A 24956-nucleotide genomic window follows, 5' to 3' on the forward strand; every position below is an offset into this window, starting at 1 on the left:
GTGAGGACATACAAGGGCAACTTCTCTGTCTGTTCCCCTTCACCATGATGCTGCATACAGAATATATTCCTCAGTTCTTTAGAGTCCCAGGATTTTGAGGATCTCTGAATCAGGAGAAAAAGAATGGGTACTTAACATGAGTGTGTGTGTGTTTATACATGCACACGTATGCGCTGTAACCTAGGGGATTTTATTGTTGGAAAATGGTATTTCTTTTTTGTGGCCATCCTTAGGTATGCTCACACACTGGTCAACTGTTAACAGTATTGTTAGAGATATTTGGAGACCGTTGGAGCAAATGTTTGGAAGCCTCAACAATGATGTACTGCTCAGAGAAGAAGCAAGCAGTTTTCATTTTACCAGTTTTATAGTCAGTCCCTCCTATAGTTGTCCTTTGTGGGGGAGAGTTTTAGCTGGACCTAAGTTAGTGGATATTTCAAACATAAAATATGTAGGTATTTAGTCCATGCAAGTAGTGCCTGACATTTCAGGCAGGAGACAAAAGTCCTGGCTCTTTTGAAGAAAAATGCAGGCATGAAAGTTTTGGGGGTTGTTTTTTATTTTTCTTCTGTTTCAAAAAGGATTGAGACATTACTTTGGGAAATACTTGTCTTGCGTTCTGAGGGTAACAGGGTCAAAGGAAAAGGTTAAACCATAGGGGCTGAGTCTCTTCCAGTCTGTGGTCAAATAGTTCTCCAGCCAGGACACTCACAGGAATTTCAGGTTCTAGTGAAGAGCACAGGTTACTGATAGCAGGATTAATTCTAAGTAAATGCCTTTAACAACCTCTAGAATGCTAAAATGAAAAAAATGAAGTATCTCTCCATGGAGGAAGGACCAAACTATCTTCTGGGTACACTTTTTAATTAAACAAATAGAAAACCAGGACCCTTTTTGCTGCTAAAGGTGGTAATAACCTGGTTGAGCTTGAAGTTGAAAATCTGGCCCACCAAGTCGCACAACTGCAGCTTTTGAAACTCTTGCTATAACAAGAATATTCCTGGCACTGAATAGGGCTATGTTCTATGTTGGAGAGCTATCTAGTGTCAAAATCACAAGGTGTAGGGTGTGAAAGTGTGAGTAACAAAAACTACTGAAGCTCTGAGTAGGTCTCTTTAAAAGGCTATATAACTCTCAGACTTAGGTGAATGCTCTAGAAACTAGAGCTGCCTCAGTCACATACGGTACAATAGCCATGGTTCTGCTTTCCTTCTCTAATCTCATGAAAGGACACAAGGGACTTCAGAGGAGCATGTGTGTTTTTGTGACCAGGAAATTAGTAATGTTTGCTTTGAGAGAACAGATCTGTTCGTTAAAGTGGAAGTACTTAAGAGAATTAGAGTCAAAGAGATGAGGTGCAGCGCTAAGCAGTGTGCTGCCTTGGTCTGTTAGTTTGAAGAGTGTCAGTCTAGGTACTGATACCTTTGAACTTCCTGAGGAGGTGGAGTACAGACGTTTCAATCTGATGTCAGATGTACAAGTTAGCCAGCAAAATGAAGAGGTGGTTGCTTTTTTGGAAGCAAGACATACTTCAGGATTTAAAGGGATTGAATGACCTCAGCTGTTAGATGTTTTACAAATGTGATTGAATCAATTTTAAAAAAAGAAAGAAAAAAGGAGACTGTACTGTGGTTGGTGTTCACAAAGCTCTCTAGTGACCTAACGTAGTATCAGTCAGGCAGAATTTGGGAGTTTCAGGCTCCTCATGTTGTAATCTCACAATGTTTTGATATTTAGTTGGCTTCATCTGTGCAATATTTTTCTTTGGAGACCCAGTCTTCATATAGCAACCTCCTGTAAGAAACTGTGCACATTTTGACTTCCAGTTGGCCTGCGTAGTTGTTTAGGACGTAAGTGGCCTGTGTACACCATAGGGCTCTAAGTATTTTGTTAAGTGGAAATACATTATTCTGAATAAAATCCAGTTTCCAAGCAAGTATTTACTACGGTTTCTTTTTAATAGGCTTTCACAATTCTGTGTGATGTTTTGATGATCTTCAGTCATCAGATTATGACAGGAGGACGTGACATGTTGGAGCCACTTGTTTACACTCCTGATTCTTCATTGCAATCTGAACTACTCAGTTTTATTTTAGATCATGTCTTCATTGATCAGGATGATGATAATAATAGTGCAGGTTTGTACAAAACTTATGTTTCCTTTATATTATTTGCCTTCTAACTAATATATTTGTTTGCCTGTACTTTTTTGGGGTTTTTTTTGGGCTTGGAGGGGGGGTGTGTGGTGTGGTGTTTTTTTTTTTTTTCTTTTTTCTGGCATTGAGAGGTCTGCATGGACACAGAGATAGGTTTGTCTTTTAAATGTTAGCAGCCGATTAAAGCTTTTTATGTTTTGGGGACATGTAGGATAATCATGGTAAAGGTTCGGTTTAATAGGCACAAATATATATGTCTCTGTATCAGGAAAAGAGACTTGTCAGTGGGCAAAGAAGTGCACTGCCATCAGAATTGAGATTTGATTTTCTGAATCCTGACCATTAGCCCACATCACTTTTATATAAAATGCTTTAATATGTAGTATTTAAACCTGACAGTTTTCATGTTCTGAACTCTTTTCTAGATGGACAGCAGGATGATGAAGCTAGCAAAATTGAAGCATTGCACAAAAGAAGAAATCTGCTTGCAGCTTTCTGTAAACTCATTGTATATACTGTGGTGGAAATGAATACAGCTGCAGACATTTTCAAGCAATATATGAAGGTAAATCTGAAGCCTAGCAGTGATACTTCATAAACTACCAGAATACAGTAGCTGTGAATTTTTTAAATTATTATTTATTTTTCACCTTACAAGATAACTGATTCAAAATGTGAAGAATTCGAAACTCCAGAGTTGGTAGTTTGTAGGCCTTTAAAAGTTCTTTTTCCATAAGAAGGGAAAAAATGACTGAGATTAGTTTTACAGTTCCAGTGTGTGGGTAGCTGGGAGGGAGGAAGGAAACCTGATAATTATTTTTATGTTGTTTTTCATAGATTTATGTTTTCTTATCCTGATCAATGGTGTATTTTTAATTCAGTTATTAGTTTAGCAGGCCTTTTGAGAATCTTCTCACAAAGATCAACTCCATCATGTCTAGCCTCATCGAATAATTCCAGCTTAAACTTTGTAGAAGAAAAAGAAAAAAAAAAAAAAAGTTTTGTGAGTTCCACCTCCTGCCTGGTTGCTGCCACCCCTGCCCAGTGATCTTTATAGCTGTTTTTACCTTAAAAAATTTAAAATTTGGGCAGGTTGCTTTTGTCTGTCTGAGTACCCTATATATTTTGAATCTCTAAATAACTAATTTGGTCTTTATTGAACCTGAAATACTTAAAGAACTGAACAGGCAGCTGTCTTCACTGGAAAAATTATGGCTATGACGCTATGCATAAGTGCTTCCTTTCAGCAGAGAAAATAGAAAGCTCCCCATCAGAGTTACAGGAGTTACTAAAAAGATTAGATTCTAATCTTGTACCCTGAAGGGGTGCACATGTGTCATTAACAAATGTGTCATGGCCTTGAAGATAAATAGGTCGTTCTGCCTCTTAAGTAATACTAATGACAGGAATTAAAAGAAGTAGGTATACTCTTTCTGATTTCATCATTTTGGAGGTGTTTTAGGATATCATTTGGATGATGTAATCATGAACATGTTAGGCTTTTTCCTTTTGAAAGTGTTCAAAACATTTTTTTAAAGAGCACATCCTAGATGTTGTTTTCTGAAGAATTCAGTAGTTGTAATGTTTTCAACTAAAATCAGAAGTTAACCTTTTTTTTTCTTTTTCCTAGTATTACAATGACTATGGTGATATTATTAAAGAAACGATGAGTAAAACAAGACAGATAGACAAAATCCAGTGTGCTAAAACGCTTATTCTTAGCTTGCAGCAGGTAAGAATGATTTACAATATTTTAATGCATGATATTCCTACTGTAGATCACGTCCTGTTGTTTAATAGCTAGTGTGAGGTATTAATGAAGAAATTCTTAGGGAAGGTAGGGATAAATAGGTCTAAATTGAAACACATTTTCTGCAACTATTTGAAAAACTGCTGAAAGTCTTCCTATATTTACCAAATACTGTGCTACAAAAAGTGGATGTGAGAGGCTGATAAATATGAAATTAATGTAACTCTGATTCCTTCTTAACTAAAACAATAGTATGAGTCACATATTCAGAAACATGTTGTGAAACTGCTAATTTACTTATTCATGAACAGATAAACAAGGGAAGACACTTCCTGCCAGTGTGGTGGGGTTTTGTGGCTTTGTTTGTGGGGTTTTTTTTGTTTGTTTTGCTTCGCTTTGTGTTTTTTGTTTGTTTTTAAACTATTCTGAGAAGTAATGGGAAGTTTTAGTAATTCAGTATTTCTTAATGTTTGGTAGGGGCTTCACCCATCTTTGAAATTAAAACATGATTTAATGCTCTCTTCAGTAAATGAGCTTGTTTGTGTGGAGACCTGATGAATTCAGTCGAGGTCAGAGTCGGATTCATCTGCTCACATGAACCATCTGCATGAATCTTATTTACAGGATCAGAACAATAAAGACATATCTCTGCAAACCACTGTAATCCAACATAGATCTCTGCTGTTGTTGAAAGGAATAATGTACCCCAATTTGTCCTCTCTCTCCCCACACCTTTTTTTTTTTTTTGCCTAGAGGTCATAGAGCCACATAGTGGATATAGATCTAGATATTGATCCTGGTTGAGAACTAACCAGAAAAAGTCCTTAATGAAGCCCCTAAGGTGGTTCATCTGTATGGATATTGCCAATACAACAGAGGATGGGGCCTTTCTTTTTGATAGCAGCATGATGTTAAGTAGCTGGTGGAACTGCAACATAAAATATGCAACTAAATACTGCTACAGTTTTTGCTGACTTTTCACCAGAGTTCACAAATTTTTGTGATATTGGGTAAATGCTATCCTTATTAGTCTTTTCTGTCCCATGAATAACCAGCCCCTTATATTTTAAAGGGCAGACGGAGGAAGTGAATGTAGTAAGTACAGTTACGCACGTAATAGGGGGGCAGTTACACAATCCTAATATGGCAATAAGAATAGTAACATGAGGGGACCCAAGTATTATAAAACAAACAAACAAAAAACCCCCACATGTAAAGTTAAACATGTAACTAGTATTTTTTCCAGGAAAACTTCTTAAAAAAGAAACTAACCAGAGAAGAAATATTAGAAGTGATAGAGGATAAAGGGAATAACTAAGTTGCAGTGAGCAACACCAACATAAAAGTATGCAACTATGGGCCAAAATGTGTCTATAAATGAAAAGTTAATGTTCCTAGCCCTAGTAAGTCTGGTTTGGGTTTATTCTGTGTTATATGAGAGAGTGAATGGTGAGTGTGTTAGACAAAATTAGAAAATAATATAAAAATTGACTGTTGAAGAGAATTACAGCCAAATTCAGTAGGATGAGAAAAGGATTGATCAAAGCAAAAGAAAGATTGTTAAGTTCAGAGTATTCAGCTTTGCCAGCTATTGATGAATAGTTAGAAGTCTGATCCTCAGTGGCAAAGTTTCTGGTGTCTTTGGCAACTGCCCTGAAGACATGTTTCCATTTTAGAATTTCTTTGTTATACTTGTATTTTGAAAAAATAATTAAAAAAATTCAGTAGTTTGACAAAACTGTAATAGTAAAGGCCAGGTGAGAATTCACCCCATTTATTTCTTTGTTAGTGTATGTATCAGGGAATCCTACTAATTTTTAGTATTCTCAACTCTAGAACACCTCGTTTAGGGAAGTGCTGAAGTCTGTCATCCAACATATTTACAGTGTGATGCGTGCTTGGACAGTGTGCATTTCGAGGATTAACTCTGAAGCGCAGACTCTTCAAGAGTAGCCTTGACTTCGCTTTCCTAAGCCTCCATGTTTGTCTTTTGGGGTTGTCTAATTAAGAAAAAAAAGCTGTAAAACACTTTTTAAATGAAACTTAACTGTGTCGGTTGATCCAAAGTTTTTGGCATAATCTTTTAATAAATGAAAATCTCCCTTTTCATTTCATACAGCTTTTCAATGAAATGATTCAAGAAAATGGTTATAATTTTGACAGATCATCACCGACATTCAGTGGCATAAAGGAACTTGCTCGACGTTTTGCTTTAACGTTTGGACTGGATCAGTTAAAAACAAGAGAAGCTATTGCCATGTTACACAAGTAATTGTGTGCTTTGTACTATTTCCCTTTTTGTAACACTTCTTGACTAACATTAAAAATTATGTTTTCAGCCTTTCAAAATCAGTTTGTTAATACAAAACGCATCAGCACTAGAGACAATATAGCCCATTTATAAATTAGGAGATGACTGCAGTTTTTTCCCTGAATTAAACCCAAATGTTAAATAATGTTGATGTTCTTCAGCATCATTGTATAAGCCTGTAAATGATAGCAGTGTTGATGCTATGATGAAAAAGTATTTTTAATGTCTTACCCCTAACATTAAGAACTGATCCACTTCATTGTCAGTGGTGGTCATGTTGGCCTCATGCAGAAAACTTGAAATGCAAGGTAGAAACATCATGATGGAAAGAGTGCATCTAGATTCAAATTACGAAAAATATTCACTTTTTTTGCCAGAACATGGAAACATTGAATTACTGCCTTCTTGGCGTAGATGAAAGATGTTCGGTTTTGATAGCTCCCAGTGCTTAGAACTTTTTCTTTAGTTTGTGCTTTATGTGACTTAATTTTTAACTTTTTCTTAGGGATGGCATAGAATTTGCTTTTAAGGAGCCTAATCCACAAGGTGAGAGCCACCCACCATTAAATTTGGCATTTCTTGATATTCTGAGTGAGTTCTCCTCCAAACTTCTCAGACAAGACAAAAGAACAGTGTAAGTATTTTCTTAATTTTCGTAATGATAATCATAAAAGACATGCATCTGAATAAATATGTATTTATGTGTATTGCATTCACCTAAAGTGGAATCTTCAGCACGTCAAGATAATTTTACACTAATGCGGTCAAGTATAATCACAAAGGGTAAATTGTATTTATCCTTGTTATTCCTGTTTTTATAGTGGATGAACAGAAATCATATTCTGGATTTGCTGTTGTCGGGCCTTTTTGTTAATTAGATGAGGAGCACTGGGTGTTAATTTCAGTAGTTACTTATCTTGACATGTTAACATCTTGTTACAGATATTTTGCATCTTTGTAATTATTTTTTCCATTTAAAGGTATGTTTACTTGGAGAAGTTTATGACCTTTCAGATGTCTCTACGAAGAGAAGATGTGTGGCTTCCTCTCATGTCCTACAGAAACTCTTTATTAGCTGGTGGGGATGATGATACTATGTCAGTGATTAGTGGAATTAGTAGTCGAGGATCTACAGTAAGAAATAAGAAGACAAAGCCAGCAACAGGGAAACGGAAAGTACCTGAAGGTAGAACTTTTCTTATCTTAAAATTTACTAGAGTAGATATTCATATAAACTGCACATGTCGATCCCTATTTGTTAGCTTGAGTGAATTTGTATGCTTTAATGTATTTTTTTAAAACAGGATAACTTCATGTATATGTCTTAGTGAGAAAACTATTCATTTGAAGAGTCTGAATAACATAACACTGATTCACAAAAGGAAATAAAGGCACTATGCTGCGTTAAGTCACAGAATATAAAAGTATTTTAAATACTCTAGCCAGTGGTTATAAATCCAGGCCTTTTGGGGCACACATAAGACACTGGCAAAAAGTAAAGAAATTGATTCTCAGTAAGCAGAAAGTACATGCATTTAAGTCATGTTTAAACATTCAATTTTAGACTAGTTTGAAAAAATGTACTGATGTCCTATATGTCCCTCCAGCTGAAGAAAGCAGCAGTAGTGACAGTATGTGGCTGAACAGGGAGCAGACAATGCACACACCAGTCATGATGCAGACACCTCAACTTACTTCCACAATAATGAGGGAGCCCAAGAGATTGCGACCTGAAGAAAGTTATATGGGTGTCTATCCTATGCAGCCTGAACACCACCAAGCTCCGCTCGATTACAAGTACGTAGATGAGTAGGTCTGCTTTGTGTTAGTGTTCATACACAAAACCAGTTTGTGTTTAAAATAGAATAATGGTCTTTTTAAGCACGCAAGTAACGTGGATGTTGGCTCAAAGGCAACAGGAAGAAGCCGCGCGACAACAGGAGAGGGCAGCGATGAACTACGTCAAGCTGAGAACCAACTTGCAACACGCTATGTGAGTGAGAGTGAAATGTTCCTTCAGTGGTTTGGGGAGGGGAGGGTTTATTAAATGCAGTGTTACTCCTGTATCTTTTAAGAAGGATACATGTTCTAGTTCTTGAGTAGTGTTTTTCTGTGTCTTAAAATTTTAAGTTGCCTTAGAAAAGCAGTGGTAAAAGTGTATGGTGATGCATTTAGCAGAACAGATGTTTGATTTCTTGCTTATTTTTGAACTTAAATTCCAGAAAAATTAAATAGTAGTGAGCTTTGTAATAAAGGGAACTGGTGGTTGAAGTCGATGCTATCTGTGGCAGATATATATAATCAATGCAACATATGAAACATCTTCTTTATGTATTCCTAACTGCAGAATCATTTTTAGAAATAGAACATTAAAAAATGAGTTTTAAAATAGGTGTTCAATGTGTGAAGCAGAAAGTTTCTGCTCAGTTTAATTCTACTATTTCATTCTGCTTTGACTTCTGAGTTGTAAGTTTAGCGTCCAGCTGTGTTTTTATTTTAAAAAAAGTATTCCTTTTAAGCAAACTGCTGTCTTCAGCATTTCTGTGATCGATACAGATTTTGTCTGACCTAAACTGACACCAAAGTTGAGAGGAATCCTGTAGTACCAGTTTTTGTAGAACTTCCCAACCCAAACACACAAAAACCTTGTCTTTCATATTGTGAACAAAGATGAAGACAGCCTAATGTTTCTTAATTGAATGTTGTCCTTCAGAGGTCATACATTCTTACTGTAGTGTCATTTACTTCATTGTGATTCATCATGTGTGCATTTTGACATGCACGCTAATGAAATTATGTTCCAGAGCTAGTTTAGCTGGAAAGGGGAAGACTAGTTTTAGAAGTTCTCTGCTTTAATGAAGACTGTGTGGTTCTACAGCAGAAAGTACAGTTGTAAACTAAAACCCTGGACATATATATTGAGGAGCTTTACATCTTTCCCCTACTTGTTTTTAATTCTTTAATACCAGTACTTCATGTAACATAGTTTCAGTGGTTTTTTTGTGTGTGTGGGTTTGCTTTTTTTTAATACAGTGACACCAGTTAGTATAATTAGAACGACTCCTTACTTATCTCATAAGGTCTGATGTTGCATGTAGACTTTGTGAGGAAAGAGGATGAAGGACTGTGTGGGAATGTCTGAAAATGGATTTATGTATCCACTTTATCTCAAAGATGTTCTTCCTTGCCTTGTCGTAAGGCCAGAGTGATTTTTTTTTAGGTGGCAAAACTTACGTTCTTTCTCACTTGAGCATACATACTTGCATGGAAATCTCTGAATTAGGTGTGGTTTTGATCTGCTTATCAATTCCTGCAGCCTCTCAGAATACCCATTTAGAGATGTACCACAAAGTTCCATAAGTTGATCTTTTTTAGTCATTCTCCCTCGCTCTCTTAGTATCTGCTAGCGGGTTAAATACCAGCTTTCTTTAATAGTAGTTATGCATTTATTTAATTACTTTTCTATCTAATGGAATTATTATTTGTTGGCAGTTCCTTACTTGAATGTTAGCTTTTAAAATATTCAGATAAAACTTAACTCGATTTAGTGCTAAACAATATGCTTTTTCTTTTCATTTCAGTCGACGTGGCACAAGTCTAATGGAAGATGATGAAGAGCCAATTGTTGAAGATGTGATGATGTCATCAGAAGGGCGGATTGAAGATCTCAATGAAGGCATGGATTTTGACACCATGGACATAGACCTAGTAAGAAATTTACTTGTCGTCTTAGTGGATTTTGGATTTGTGTTTCTACTTTTAAAGTAGGATATTTGAATTGAGTTTTCCTTTTGGTGAAACAGAAAAATCATGCTTGTTGATCTCTGCATTCTTAACGGCTGTGCCACTATCTGTATACAAGTGCCATCTGTTCAAACTGCCATACAAAAAAGCAAGAACACCTCCTGTAATAATAATGTGGGAGATGAACATTTATCCCCTGTAAATTCTTACCCCTTGAGAGTTCAGCTTCATTTATTACAGTTTAAAAACTCTGGATTATTTTCTGAAATTACAGTTAACACATCTATTTGCTTGCTTTCTAAAGCCACCATCAAAGAACAGGAGAGAAAGAATGGAACTAAAACCCGATTTCTTTGACCCCGCTTCAATCATGGATGAATCGGTAGGTTAACTTACATAAGAGGAAAATAATGTAAAATCAGTCTTAAGGTTACAGTACTCTCTTACTTCAAATTTTAAATGGAAAGAATGCAATCTTTAGGTTGTCTTCATTAGCCTATTTTGGCAGACTGGTACAGTCAGTGAAATATTTAATGCTGTAATTCGGCTTCATAAATTCTAAGCTAGTCAGTGTTCTTTGCAAATTCATAGGATTTTTTTACTTATTACTTTATATGTAGTTATGTAAAAATCAAAAGCCTTTGAATCTGAGAAGTAAACACATCTAGTATGGAAAAGACCCTTGCAGAGGTTGGTAGCAAAGAGCTTAAAAAAAAAAAAAATAAAAAATTTGTGCATACACAATATTAAAGGCAAGTTTCCTGTTGTGATGAGCTTAGTTGGGTGACTCTGATGTCATTACTAGTTGTCGGCATTGGATGGTTTGCGTTGTTTTTTTGTTTTTTAAATTGGCATATTTACTTTTGTGCATAAGTAAGATAATGGAGAAAATAGAGATAATACAGCTATCTGTTTATAGAGATGAGAGGTATTTTTTCTTTCCATATGAAGTTTTAGGTCCAAAACATCCGAAGTCTAGTTTCTGCTTGCAGTTGCCCTTTTTTCCGACTTGATAAATCTGCAGTCTCTATTCTCTTTTAAAAATCTGCATGAGGGATTCCTTCTGTCTTGAACCACTTGTAATGTATGCAGCCATTTTTGACCTTGTGTAGCTGGTACAAAATTACACTGGAAATAACAAGCTGCAGCAAGCCAGCAGAGGACAGTACAACAAGGCTTCCTGGGAATCTTGGACAGCTTGGTGGAATTTGGAAGACGGTTATGTATTTTTTTTACAGTATTGTTGCAGCGTTGAACCTGTTCTTGTTGTGGGAGAAAGAAGTCTTAAATACTGTTTTAAATGCAAATCCATATATTTTGTACCAGTAGGCCTTTGCTTTAGTAGTAATGAATCAGATTAGGTTGTGCATCTAACTGTTGTGTGTTCTGTTCTTGAAGTAACACCAAGAAAGTATATCACCTGTTTTCTGACGTTCTGTTTTAAAATAGTTCTTGCCCTCCCCTTCTTGATTTTTGATTGATCTGTGAAATACCAGTCGTTTTTTATTCTGACAATGCTGAAAATTTGGTCTTCTACAGGTGCATTTCATTGATTTTTAGAAACCTTTTAGCTTTTCAATTTCTAAAACTAATTAAGAATAGTTTTAATAGGTTCACTGTTAGCTAGGTTTCTTTCCTGTTACTTTATTTCTCTTTCATCACCCCATGTGAGCCCAGGATTTGGTAGCCACTCCTTAGCTGCAGGGTAGGAGTATCACCACATGATGGCAGCCGGTTACAGTCGCATTGCTGTACCAGCTTTTGGAGCCCGTTCTGAGAGCCCAGCGGTGGCCTGCCTCAGTGTGCCAGCAGAACAAGCTGTCTGCTGCTCCTCTGCAAGGAGGGAGCAGTGGTGCACAGAAATGAGTTGGTACGGTCAAGGGGCACCATCTAGCAAACCTTTCTCCCAGGCAGGACGCAGCAAGGGTGGTGATCCTGGAAGCAGGACTGCAGAAAACAGCTGCATCGCAGAACACAGCTGCTCTTTAGCATAAACCCCACCTAAATGAATTTAACCGCCTAAATGGGGAAAGCTCTGCTAATAATTTAGGAGACAACATGAATCCATATTAAATCAGAGCTGAATTTATCAGTCAGTATTTTAAATGTAAAAAAACCCCAATTTCATAAACGCAAAAAACCTTCGCTGAATAAAGTTAATTTGCTTTATTCATATAATTTATTTGAGGTCCATTATTCTTGGAGTTGTTGCACTTGTTTTTAATAGACCTAGACATAATAAAACTGTTTAATTTATTCAGATGCACATGGTTTACGATCAAAATTTTAGTCTGTCTTCTCATTTTTTGATGTGTCCAGTTATTGCTGCCACCAGAGGCAGTTGTGTCTTAGTGTGCTATATTGTATGATGCATCTAAACCGAATTTAATACCAAGGACAGTAAAAATTGGTTTGTAAACAGATAAATGTGAACAGCAGTGTTAAGGTTCAGGAAAATTAAGTCTCTTGTGGCTCTTTCTGATGTTATAAAGTCCTATAAAAGCTAGGACAGTCACAAGATCTGGATCTTCTGGGGCTTTTTTTTTTTTTTTTTTGGCATATCAGTAGTGATACCTACTTCCATTGGCATAGAAAACTATATGGCTTGCTCCCACACGGGAAGTGGAAACGGATTCTTCGTTTCAGGAAAGCTTTTTCTTCACTTAATCACACAGTCTCCTGAAGGACATATTTTGATTTTACCTGATTTATTGTTTGATTTTTCACTGTCTTCCTGACAGAGTTGATATATTTAATAAGAAATATTAAGTTTGTGTCCTGGGTAGCTGCTGCAAGATGACCTGTTGTTTTTATGAACACAGACACAGCAGCAGCCAGTGTATAGAGTGTTTTGTCCCAAGCTTAGTTGCTGGAAACTACACACTTGATTTCAAGTTAAGGCCTATAGAATGCCATTGTCAAAGAAGTCTAAGTTAGGCAACTAACTAAAAATTATTTTGCAATTATTACCTAAAAGAATTAGAGCACAGTCTTTATCACATTCCTACTGGATCTAGTTAATTTCAAGTGTGGGGGAAAAAATATTTTCTAAAGAATCAGGTGCCCTTTTCATATTATTACATAAATCAGAAGTGTGGTGAATCTGGTTTGGAAGAAAAATAAACTTACAATGCCTTAACATAACTTGAAGTGTCTTAATCTTAAATCATATACTAATTGCTTTGTTTTTGTTAAATGTGTAGTAGACTACAAATTGACACCATTTCTAACTTTTTTTTTAGGTTCTTGGGGTGTCAATGTTTTAATACCAGAGCAGCAAATAAATCAGTGGTGAAGTCATTTTCTAAGTGGAAGAGGAAGTTTTTCAATACAAAATTGTGGTAGATACAGTGAAATTCTGAACAGATTTTTCTCTAAGGAGAATGACATGCTTTCAAGATCAAGTGCATTGAAGGGGCAGTTTTGTTTGCCTGAAAAAAAAGAAATGTAAAGGACAAGTAAACAATTTGAGGATAAGCTACACTTTTTGTTGGGGAAAAAAAATTTCAATATTTTATTTATGTGCTATCAGTTTATTTCCGGGTCATAAGAAGTATTCCCTCCGAGTTTTAATCTAACAGTCTGAGAGGTGTTTGGTACAGATTTGAGCCCCTCTCTATACATTTGCTGGCTATACTAAATAATCATGAGCTCTGCTGGATTGCTGTTTACATCCATGAACTGAAATAATAGATGGATTCGTTTTCTGACAGTGATAGAACCAGAAGAGTGTCAGTATTTTAAATTAAATGCAAACTTCAGCAACAGAAGGTTTGTATTAATTAATCATGGAAAAAAACCATAAAGGAGAATTTTAACAGCTTTTTAATCTAAAACACACTTTTATTCCAAAAGCTTCATGCTAGCCTTCTCAGAAAGGTCCATAAACTATGAACTACCAGAAAGTAACAGATCTCAGTTATGCTTGCCCATTATCAACCCTGAAAGTTTGCTTGTCCTTTAAGAAAAATGTAATGTTGTGAAATTCCTTCCAGTAGTGCCACTGTATTTTGTCTCCAAATAAAAGAAGCTTATTGTAGTATGTTTGCAGAAAAATTCTAAACAAAAATTATACAGCTTATTAGAGTGTGGGAATAGGGATCTAAATTTTAAATAAAATTATATATATATATAAATTGGTGCTGATTTTATAATTGCGCAGTTTGTTTAGTTTTTTCTTACTTTTAAATTCCAACTTAAAATTATGAGGTTTCAGAAATATATTGAAAGTTTAACAATGTTTAAAAATAGAAGAGCATGAGAATTCATGCTTTAAAAATGATTTTTAAATTTGTATTTTATATTGTTTTATCTATCTGTCTTTGCAAGCAGTCTTCAGGTTAAAGATACTTCTAACAGGTTACAGTACATTTCCTCTGTATGTAAATTAGATTGGATAATAGAAATTCATAAACAACCCATAATATTCTTTGAAAGCTAAGCTTTAAACTTCATTTTGTGTCCATTCACAAATAAATTAAATTTGGTCTAAAACAGAAAGTGGATCTATGCCATTTTGACATCGACTCATTTTGCAAGGCTTAGGCAGCTAGACATCATTTTAAAGGAAATATTAACTTATATTACATATGTATATTTTTTGTCAGTTGTCTCTCAGTTCTTGAGGTATATTATTTTAATCATTCCATGCCTTAATATGCTTGCAATACAAGAATCTCCCCAAATGGGTGAATACAAAAAGGCTTCCTGTTTTTAGACTCAGAAATTAAACATTCGGCTGTGGTAGCCAAAAACCATAGATTATCTAAAGGATCATGATAAAATGTAATTATTTTACTAAGTCATGGGGTAACAACAAACTCAAAACTAGATCTGCCTAACTCATTTTACATAAATAAATACTCTCATGTCTAAAAGTACTGCCTATATTGTTTTTCACACCACTGCATTTAATAGAACTGCTGAGAGGACTGTATATATGATTTTAAACTTAAGTTGATTTTTCTTACTCTTGAAGGAGTGTTTCTTTGTGAAAGCAGTTCTTACAGCTTTGTTTTCAACCAGCTAAAAATGTTTTATATATTACCTTAACCTGTTGTCCTCCACATTCTATTGTCCTAATTGTACTGTTTTCTGATTTGTATTTATGTCTTGAGACAGTAACTTTTTGAATAAAAATAAACCTACAGTATGTTGTATGTTTGATCTTTTTAAATCGGGGTTAGGGGAGGACAATGAAGAACGGGGTATGAGTAATGCAAATGTTATGTTTATAGAAATCAAAATCTTTTTCCATGTCTTTTAAGTGTTTGTCTCAGAGTTGGGATAATGTATGAAAAACTGCACTGTTTTATATTTGTAATAAATTGTACAAGTTTTTAAAATGTGAATAAAGCACTAATTGGGTAATAATTTAAAGTAGAAAAGTTAATGCAATCATGATTGTTTTAAATATGCTTTAATTTGAGATAAACTTGTTAAAAGAATTAGTGTAAATACAGAGTGAGCTTTTCAAGAGGTTAGTACCTGCAAATAAAATTTTTAAAATTTGTATAGAACTTTTACATGCCAAGAAATCAGTGGTTAATTATTTTTGTGTTATGTTTTTTAAAGGTGTATCAATAGCCTTTCTGTTGGTTTCTTTTTCCTATTAACTTTTATCTGACATTACTCAGAATGCTTTTGATTTGGACGTTGGAGATATTGTATATAGTCCAATTGAAATACCACTAAAAGTGTGTGCTACTTCCCATTTCTTACATTTATCATACACCTGATAAACATTCTAAGCTTAATTGGCAAGACAGCAAGGAAATGAGGGGAAAAACCCTAAACATCTCTTCCCCTCCTACCTCCCTCTCCTTAGCTACTGAGCAGCTCTGGCTGTGTGTTGAAAACTCCTTTCTGTTACAAGGCTTTTTAAAGGAGTCATTTTAAAATCTTAGAGATAATACTTCTAATCCTTGCTAATGTAACTTTGGATATTTTTTAAATTATTATTATTATTATTAAAAATGTTCATTCCTGTCTCTAAATCCTGCTGTAAGTTCAATAGTATGTTGTGGAAAATGGTTTTAGTAGGTTCTAAGTTTGTAACACAAGAAAAATACCTTCACTATACAATGTAAAGTCTGTTCCAGTTATACCATTTTGGTACAAAAGCCTGTAAATGAAAGAAATTTGAGTTTTGAAGAGATATGTGATAAAAATGTAGAAAACAACAAACAATTCTGAGAAAGTAAAGCCTGTCCTCTAGTTTACCACAGAGGCTACAGAGAAGATATTGACACAGAATGAAATTCAAAGGAATAGTCTTCACATATTCTGTAAAAAGTATTTCTTGATATTAAACAACCAAAGACAATATGTAAGAAGTTAGTGATTGCTGTTGTTTGTTTGGTTGGGGTTTTTTTTTCCCTTTGGATGGTGTGGTGCTGATTCCTGTAGCTTGTTAGAGCCAGTAAATCCCCATCTTCTCTAATCTCAGTATAACTAAATAATTGTCTCTTTAAAGTTTACTCCTCTCCCTTTTCCTATAGTTTACACGTACACTTGTCCTAGCAGGGGATTTCAGGGTACCAATACTGTTAACTTCTTTGTTCTTTGGGATGCTGTGATTCACAATAGTGTTTTGCTGCTTTTCAACCTATAGCTACCTATGAATGTCACGGGCTTGTTCATTCTCTGAAGCATTTGTCAAAATCGTCAATTTGTGCTTCAGAATTCTTTTGATAAAACACAAATTGGTTCTTTAAAAATACACTCATTCCTACATAACTGCTTTAATTTAATTTAATCAATTTATGCAGCTTATGCCATTTCCTCATTTTTCATAATCCTAAGCAATCTCTAGTACTGTGATTGTTTAATTTCTGATATTTATTGGCATCCAAAAGGGATCGTATATTTGATGGAGGTGGGTGATGACAAGTACTTGGAAAACAAGGTAATGTAGGACAATACTATTCTATAATAATAATTCCATTTAAAAAAGTATCAATTCAATCTCAATTGTGCCTGTCATTTTCCTCAGCTGTCTCTCTCCTGTAGCCCTTCTTCATGTTGCTGAGCTTTCTTGAATGTAGTTCTTCGATTAAATCTTAATTTTCTTCTTTTTTTAAGTTTTTAACAGCTAGACTTCAAGTTGTTATGGATTTTGTAAATGAGTGCCTTCCAACTAGAGATTCAGTTGCCTTTTTGTGTTATGTTTTTTGTAGCTACTGCCAGATTCTATAGATGTAAATCATAGTGGCAGTACAGTGGTAAGAAGCTATAGCTGTGCCCAGAAAAGTGATCCAAAGCGTGTTAAAGTGATTGCATGGCTGTCTGACAGAACCCCGCATGAAAACTTCCCTGTTCTTCTGGAGAATGTGTACAGTTCTTTGTACTGTAATCGTGCTTCCCAAAACTGGTGGTGTAATTTCTGCTAAGCTTTTCCGAGCATTTTTTCATTGGAAAAGAAGAGGAAAGGCCATCATATTTTGCCTATATTAACTATTTTTTTTGAAGAAAAAGCTGCAGTTACCAGTTTTAAAAGTGAAATTTGTGTTCAGCTGATAACAGCTTCAGTTCTACACTTCTAGAAAAGCTATTTAAAAAAAAAGTACTGTAAACTGTAAATCAAAATAATAAAACCTCTAGGGGTCCTAGAACATCTCAAATTAGGAAAGGGATGTGAAGTTAGTAGTTTCTTCATGAAAGCATTCAAGTAATGCAACAAGGTTTTGGAGAAATTGAGTTTGATGAAGACAGTTTCTTGTGCGTTGAGGTGGGCAGTGCCAGGTCAGATCAATGCGAACAGCAGCAGTTTGTTTCAAATTTGGTAGGCTGAGGACATCTCTAGAATGCTCTCTTGAATAAACGACCAGTGTCCCGTTTATTTCTGTTCTTTAAGTGCCTTTGAGAGCTTCTTCTCCCCTGGATACTAATATTGTTATGATTTGTTTGTCAGAATTTTAGCAGGGATGGTGTCCTTGTGCTTATTTAGCCCTTCTCTAGGCTGCTCATTCAATACATTTGACCTTAACTTAAACTTTTTTCCGTGTACCTTTCTCTCAAAATTGCCTGTAACATCTGTCAACAGGCATTGTAAGACAGTGGTTCCTTGGGAATTGATACGAACACTGTGCCCGAGTTAATGCAGTTGATGGTTGGGTTGGGTTGGCTCAGAGCTGTGGTCCGTATGACGGGGCTTCATCTCAACCTTCTGATCTTGCGCTGCTCAGCCCGAGTATTTATCTGATAGAGTGCTTCAGCCTTTGAGTACTATGTTGGCAGCTCCACGTGAAACCTCTTATTTACCACACCATATGGCCATTCCAGGAAGCCATGCAATTTGCTGTTGCTTTTTAAATAGCAGTTAAACCACAGTTCTTGAGTGACGTACGCGCAGATCTCTTATTACTTTAACACGCTCTTCACAGGTTTATATTCTGTTTTCTTCTTCTTCTTAGACTGCTGAACTCTTACCAAAAGCAAAAAAGCAAACCACATCCACTTGTTTTTCATATCATGCACAAAAGCACTTAAAGACGTGGTATATCTTATATTTAGCCTGCTCTTTGCATTTTTCATCTTAAAATACTGAGCTGTCTTTTACACATTTGTTCTTACATATCAACTGACAAAACCTGTCTTTTCATTATTTCTGTTGCTGGCTTATAATCTTTTGAATCTTGAAAAGCAGATTTTTTGGGGGCATTTTTTTTTAACTGAAGTCTTCCATTACAGCCAGGAATTGAAGTGCTGTGTGAAACCTCGCGTGGATTAGGGAAGTGGCTTTGTCAGTGAAAACGCTATCTTGTCATTTCCATCCTGTTTGAGGTACTGATGGTGTTATGGTTTAAGGGCATATTGTGTAAATGCTTGTAAATGGAGAAGCCTACAGATTTGGTCTATCAGTAGTTTTCCTTGTTTAGGAACTTTTTTTTTCTTGCTCGTATCAATAGCTTGTACTTGGTGAAAGCAGCTTGTTTGAAGTGCCATGAAGCTAAAAGGAACAGATGTTCTATTTAAAGTTGCTTTCATTACAAATTCTCTCTCTCTCTCTTTTTTTTTTTTAAAAACCTTGCAACACTTCTACTTCAGAACGACTTTTAACGTACATAGTCCTCTAGCTCACCTGGGTTGGCTTTGTAGATCTGACAGAAAGAAGTGGCACCCTGTAGAACAGGGAGACTGCCAAGGACACGATTTCAGCTGTTCACATTACCTTCCTTTTCGTGGGATCTGTGTTGAGTTAACCAAAGAGAATAGGTTGTTTATGTTTGTTGTGGCACGCTACTGATTTGTCACAGATTGTGACAGAGCCACAGATTTTGTGGATTTGGACAGTGTAGAAGCATTGTCTCTTCACACGCTGCTCCTTTAGTTAATGGTATTAGATTTAGGTCATTGTCTTTTGAACTTTAATAGTGGATCATGTCTTTTAGACTTTTCTTAAATCCCTACCCACAAGGAAAGTATCTTTTTTTTTTTCTCCCAAAATTTGATTTGCCATTCATCTCTTATTCATGTACCAGAAATGAATGATGTATGGAGTGGTCCATAGAACCAAACCACACCGCTCAGTGATGTATAATCAAAAACGTGGTAGCTTGGCAGGATGGGTCTTGCGGGTGGATAACGACTCCTGTCCTACATCACACGAACATGTACGCACAAATTGCGGCACCAGATCTAGTTTACACCAGCGTAACGTGGATCTAGAGAACAAGGTGCTCTGACCAGTCAACGTGCTGGGCCCTGGCTGACAGCTTGGCCACAACGTGGTTCCTCCTCAGGCTCTGCCTTCTGCATGGTGTCAGAGGTGCGTGGTGCCCATCTCCGCTCTGAAGGGGTAATTAATAATGATTCCTTTAGCTTGTCACCAAGCTGCCAGTGGCCTTTCGCCAGTGCTGTAACCCTGGGTCAGCCACTTTTCTGACTCCACCAAAAAGAATACCAGAAAAGTTACCTTTGCTGTTGGGTTCATTTTAAATTTATTAGTGTGGTCAGCTTGAGCTGGGCAAATGCAGTCAGGTCTCACCTGCCTGGGGAGTGAGATAATCCATTTTTTATCAGAAAAATGTTGGAGAAATAAACCAGCTTGGTTTTGGGCCAAGCCTTTCAGACCATTGTATTCTAGGAATAAAAAGATTTGATGCATCGTGGATTTAGAAGGCCCCTCTTACTCCACTCTGTATGTAACTGGTCAGAGCAATACAAGTCCGTTGCTGTCTCCATCCTCAGGCGCTGCTGTAGGTAATGGGAAATGGGCAAAAGCGTTTGTCCGGGGGTATTGAAATGGCGGGCAGGCAGATACCGAGATACCCTCTTCCACCTGCATATGTTGAACAGGATGATTATTTTCTGAATTTAAGAACAGTAATTCATTCTTGTAATGATGGACTCTTTCCGTACAATTTTAAGGTACAGAGGAGGGTGCACGTTACAGGAATTTGGACTGAACGATTTGCGGAACTGAGCCTTGTCTTTGAAGGCAGATACGTATCGTTAAGTAAACTGGTGTTCATGGTACAGCTGATTACAAAGAATTCTGCTTTCAAAGGATGGTGCTAGCAATTATGCAAAGTAAAGCTCAAGTTAGTAATACCATGCAACTCGAATCAGTATGGTATTTTCAAAGTAATGCCTTGTAGGTTTTGCAAAAGTCAAAGTATTAATTCTGTTTTCATTCTAGTACCATAGCATTTAGGGGTGAGATTTCCCTGACTTTGTATGAGAATCAGATCTGGATAGAAAATTTGTGGTAACTTATTAATTGAATTTGGCCTCTCTGATTTGTTCAGACATCGGGTGTTTTTTCTGTTACTTCTATTTCTGGTGCTGCTATCCCTGGCTGAGAGTCAGGTATTTTTTTCTGCCACCCATCCAAAATATAGGAAGCTTTTCTAGTTACCTTTGGCCCCTATTGTCTTTTTTTTTAAGTCAGCCAGTTGAAGTCCGCCTAGACGGAACAGTTTTTTCATAGCTGTGAGCCTTGAACACTGTGAAGGATGGCAGTAACCTGCTGCAGTACCCTCCTGGCAAAGAAGGTTTGCGGCTGTCCCAGCTGAGCGCTCTAAGCCACAGCTCTTCACCCGTCCATATCGCTTGCCCCAAGGAGAAGGAGCCTGACCCCACGGTGTTGGAGCTGGCCTGCAGGAGCTGGGCTGCTGGGGGGCTGCCCCCGTTTGCCAGCCTGCACAGCCCGGTTCCCTTGCCCTCTCTGAGTGGGTCGTGTGCCCTTTGCCGTGACCCCCTCCTTGGCTCCGCTGGGCTTTCCCAGTTCCTCACGCTCCTCTTGAACTGGGGGCCTGGTGGTCAACGCGCTACTCCAGGCGTGGCCTCGCCGGAGCAGAGGACGGTAACACGCGATCTGCTGGCCGGGCAGGCTGCCGTGAAGGAATGGAAGATCATCTTTAATCTACTTAAGTCAAGATCAAGCAATTTTTACATTCACTTGACTCTCAGCAGGCATTTCCAGAATTATGAGGCAAATATATCTTACTGTACATCCTATTAATATATCACTACTTGAGGGAGTATTTAATATTCCGATATGCCTGTTTAGTCGTTCCATCTGCGTGAGCAGAGATGTACTCTGCCGGAACGAGCGGTGCTGGTCTGGAGAGGTGCGGTGCCTCCCCGGCCCCCAGCCTGCTTTTCAGCAGGCCGATGAGTACAGGAAGACTTAAGTGTATTAAAATGATCTTTTTTCTTTCAAATATTTCCAGTTAACTCTGATACTCCTGTGTAAACTCCCAAGTATAGCACCTTGCAATAGCAGAGCATAAAAGGCGTGGTGTGGCATGTCCCCTTCTGCAGGGCCCGTCCATCCGCACATACACAGCCTGGATGTTTCCTTGGGCTAGAATTGATCTGATCCCCTTGACCCGAATGTCGCTGCCATGCCTGGTTCACAGCTGTCTGCAGCCTGGGATAAGGTCTCTTTTTTTTTTCTTTTTTTTTTTTTTCCTTCCTTCCCCCCCCATCACTTTGTGCCTGCAGATCTTCACAAACTGCCAATCTCTAAAAGAACATTTATAAGTTCTTTTAGAAGAGCAAATAAGCAGAGCTGTTCTTGTTGCTTTACGGTAACAAAAAAAATAATCCTTTTTTCAGAAGAAAGAAGGTCATGATAAGCCACTTCAGGGTGAAGATAAAATTAGTTAACAAGACTCTTCATGAAGAAAAGAACCTTCTTAAAGGATACTTCAGGGTTTGTATTGTGAGAGCAGGGCTGAGGCTTCTCCACCGAGTTTTACAGGCTCTGTGCGTGGGCTTCATCTTTCCCCCGTGTCGCCTGAGCCGCCGGCGGGCAGTGCAAAGGGGTGCGTGCGTAGGAGTCTGACCCACCCCAGGAGTGCCGTTTTCGGTACGAAGTGCTGAACGCTCTTCTCTCCCGAAAACAGCTCTGCAGTGCGCTCCAGCAGCCTTCGCCTCTGCAGAGGCTTTCACCTTTCAGCGGATGGAGGATTAGCTCTGTGTTAGCGAACAAAATGGCAAGTACTTTTGGAGCTGAAAGGAATTAATTGCTAGATTAAAATGGGCCGAGTTCTCTGTCTTAGGAACATATTAATACGTTAGGAAAATATTGAATTACAGGAGCCTCTACTAGAAATAAAGGAGCTGGCAGAGTAGAAAGGTAAAACAGGAGATGTTTACGTGCTTTTAGTGGCTGAGAAATTTGAGAACAGGTTGTACTTTTCAGTACTGTCAGGATTTGATTTACAGATGTTCTGGTTTAGATGTGTAATGGAAAATATGTTTTAAGTGGTGGAGCGTCACTGTGGTGGAGGCTGCTGTACTTCCCACTGCAGAAATGCTCAGGTAAGTGATGTTCGGCTCCTGGGGAAAGCACTTCTTCGTCCCCTTGTTTGGCCAGAAATCTGGGGAAGAGAATACTTTTTGTTCAGGCTTAAGTGCAACATAAATGTAGCTAAATTTATTCTAGGACCCAAAATAGCCCAGAAGCGTAAGTGGTGGTGCATTATGCTGTGCAGATACTCTTTATCTCCCCTCATAGATCCTCCAGTAGCCTGATAGACGCCTGTGCTTCCACAGCATAAGGTGATCCGCTCCAGCAGCGTGGTCATCTTGCTGGTTTTCAGGAGATACGAGCCCACCAGAAGGGCTCCCTTAAGAGGCTCGAACCACAACAGGAATTCCCCACTCTCACCATAATGCCTTCTGGGGAGGTATTTGGGTTTGCTTCAGGTCCTTATAACACGTTACTATGGATCAGTGGGGTTTGAATGCTAAGCTGGTTATTCCATTTCCATCCCAGGGACTGCTCTCTCTTCCCTGTTTCTCCTGCAGGGCCCTTCCCAAGATAATACTCAGTTAAAACAGGAGGTCCTCACCACAGTGGAGCGGTCTCTAGTTGGGGCTTTGGGAAGAGGTTCTTTCCGAATCGTCAGGGAAAAAAAAAATGTGCATCAACCTCTCTTGGAGTGTGTTTTCTCTACTAGCATGTCATACTGTGTCCTCTCAGTGGCCCTCCAGCTAGAAAGAAGAATAAATTCAAAGGTCTGAGCATGTTCAGCAGGAATTTGGGATGGAAGTTCCACTGAAGCCAGTCATCCAACTTCCCATCTCTTCCCCAAATTTCCTTTTTCTTTAGGTCTCTCTTCTGAATGGATTTGTCATGGCTGCGAAGTTTTTCAACCTGGAAAATACTGGGGTTTGGTTTTTCCTTCCCCCCCCCCCCCTTTGTGGTTGCCTGACGTAGCAGTAGGGTAGATGCCTTGCAGTGTGCTGTGGTGGGGGAGCACCCACCCTCGCCGCCAGCACCCGTTGCCCTGGCCCCGACAGTGGCATCTCGAAGCAGTAGGCACTGTGAAGTGGATACCAGTAAACCATAAAAGCAGTAACATGAGAAACCACATGGCTACTGCCGTATATTAGATGATGACATAAGATATACAGGTATATCGTTTCATTAATAGCAGTTAACTTAATCAGTTCTTTTCAGCCTTGGGTATGAAATCGGGAGCCTATCCAAAGTGCTGTCCTTGACTCTTTTACTGCCTTACTTCAACCTTTCTTCTCCTAAAATTGTGACAGTTTCTTAACTCATTAGACATTTGCACAATTAATTGTTAAACATGTTCTTGGCATAGTGAAAGACAAAAAACACCCCACAATTTTTATTTAAAATTTGAATAGTTTTAAACTGGAATTTATTTGACTTCGCATTCAGCTCCTGAGCTGGTGTCAGGACCTAGGTAATGCCGACTCCTGCACCAATTAGGCCTAATCAGTGTCATTTAAAAAGGAATTTAGGATCTATCAAATTTGATATGCTTTCCACTAAATAATGGATGTTTCTGTCTCCATCCTCTCTCAGTGGTAGTTGAAGGCTCCTTGGTGCTGTAGATGGATTTGTTTTAAGCCAGGCTAAAACTCCGCAGGCTCTTCTTCCAATCAGCGAGGCACCGTTACAGCGATAAAAAGAAATGCTAGAGGAGGTGGGAGCAAAACCCTCTCCTTTCTCGAGGAATGACTGTAAAACCTCGGATGAATCGGTTTTCTTTGCCTCCATTTTACACTTCATGTAATTGGCTCCATAAGCCTGATTTACGTTTTGGAGCATCTCTTCAGTGCCGCCGTGCGGAGCGTTGTGGCCACGGGAGCTGAGCTGGTGGCTCAGCATCTGTGTGCTCCTGGGGCCAGCGCCGAGGAGGGCTCTGGGCTGGGGAGCCACGGAGGAGAGAAAGCAGTTCACTGGAGATGGACCAGGAGTGGCTGGGGAGCCACGGCAGCGTGGGAGTGGGTGTCCTCTTCATCAGCAGGGGAAACCGAGGCCCGGGACAGCCTCTGCTGTGCCCGAGAGAGGACGGCTCTGCTGGTGGGTCCTCCCTCCAGGGGTGGTTGGAGGGTTTTCAAACTGCTCCTTATTGCCCTCCTTGGAAGGATGTGCGAGACAGTGGTAGTGCTCTAGGAAGGGCTTGTGTTGGGAGCTTTCTGTATAGATGAATTCTCACCACCCCATCACATCAAATTAGAGGTGGAGAGGCTTCTGCTTATCTTGTTTGAAGAGATGCCATGT

General features: G+C 38.1%; 1 protein-coding gene across 5 annotated transcripts in view; it reads left to right on the plus strand.

The window, feature by feature from the left end:
• Positions 1-16167, plus strand: part of STAG2 (STAG2 cohesin complex component) — an 83063-nt gene extending 66896 nt beyond the window's left edge. For 2 of the 5 annotated variants that reach the window (XM_072876759.1, XM_072876760.1), the window contains exons 24-34: positions 1964-2138; positions 2582-2721; positions 3787-3888; positions 6026-6174; positions 6723-6851; positions 7198-7403; positions 7825-8014; positions 8100-8210; positions 9799-9925; positions 10266-10343; positions 11074-13173. In XM_072876759.1, coding sequence (XP_072732860.1) covers positions 1964-2138; positions 2582-2721; positions 3787-3888; positions 6026-6174; positions 6723-6851; positions 7198-7403; positions 7825-8014; positions 8100-8210; positions 9799-9925; positions 10266-10343; positions 11074-11322 — 1656 coding nt within the window. In that variant the 3' untranslated portion in view covers positions 11323-13173. The other 3 variants (XM_072876761.1, XM_072876763.1, XM_072876764.1) reach the window with 3 other exon arrangements.
• Positions 16168-24956: the final 8789 nt, after the last annotated feature.

This window comes from Ciconia boyciana, chromosome 12 (assembly GCF_034638445.1).
Source record: "Ciconia boyciana chromosome 12, ASM3463844v1, whole genome shotgun sequence".
NCBI classification, from domain to species: Eukaryota; Metazoa; Chordata; class Aves; order Ciconiiformes; family Ciconiidae; genus Ciconia; species Ciconia boyciana.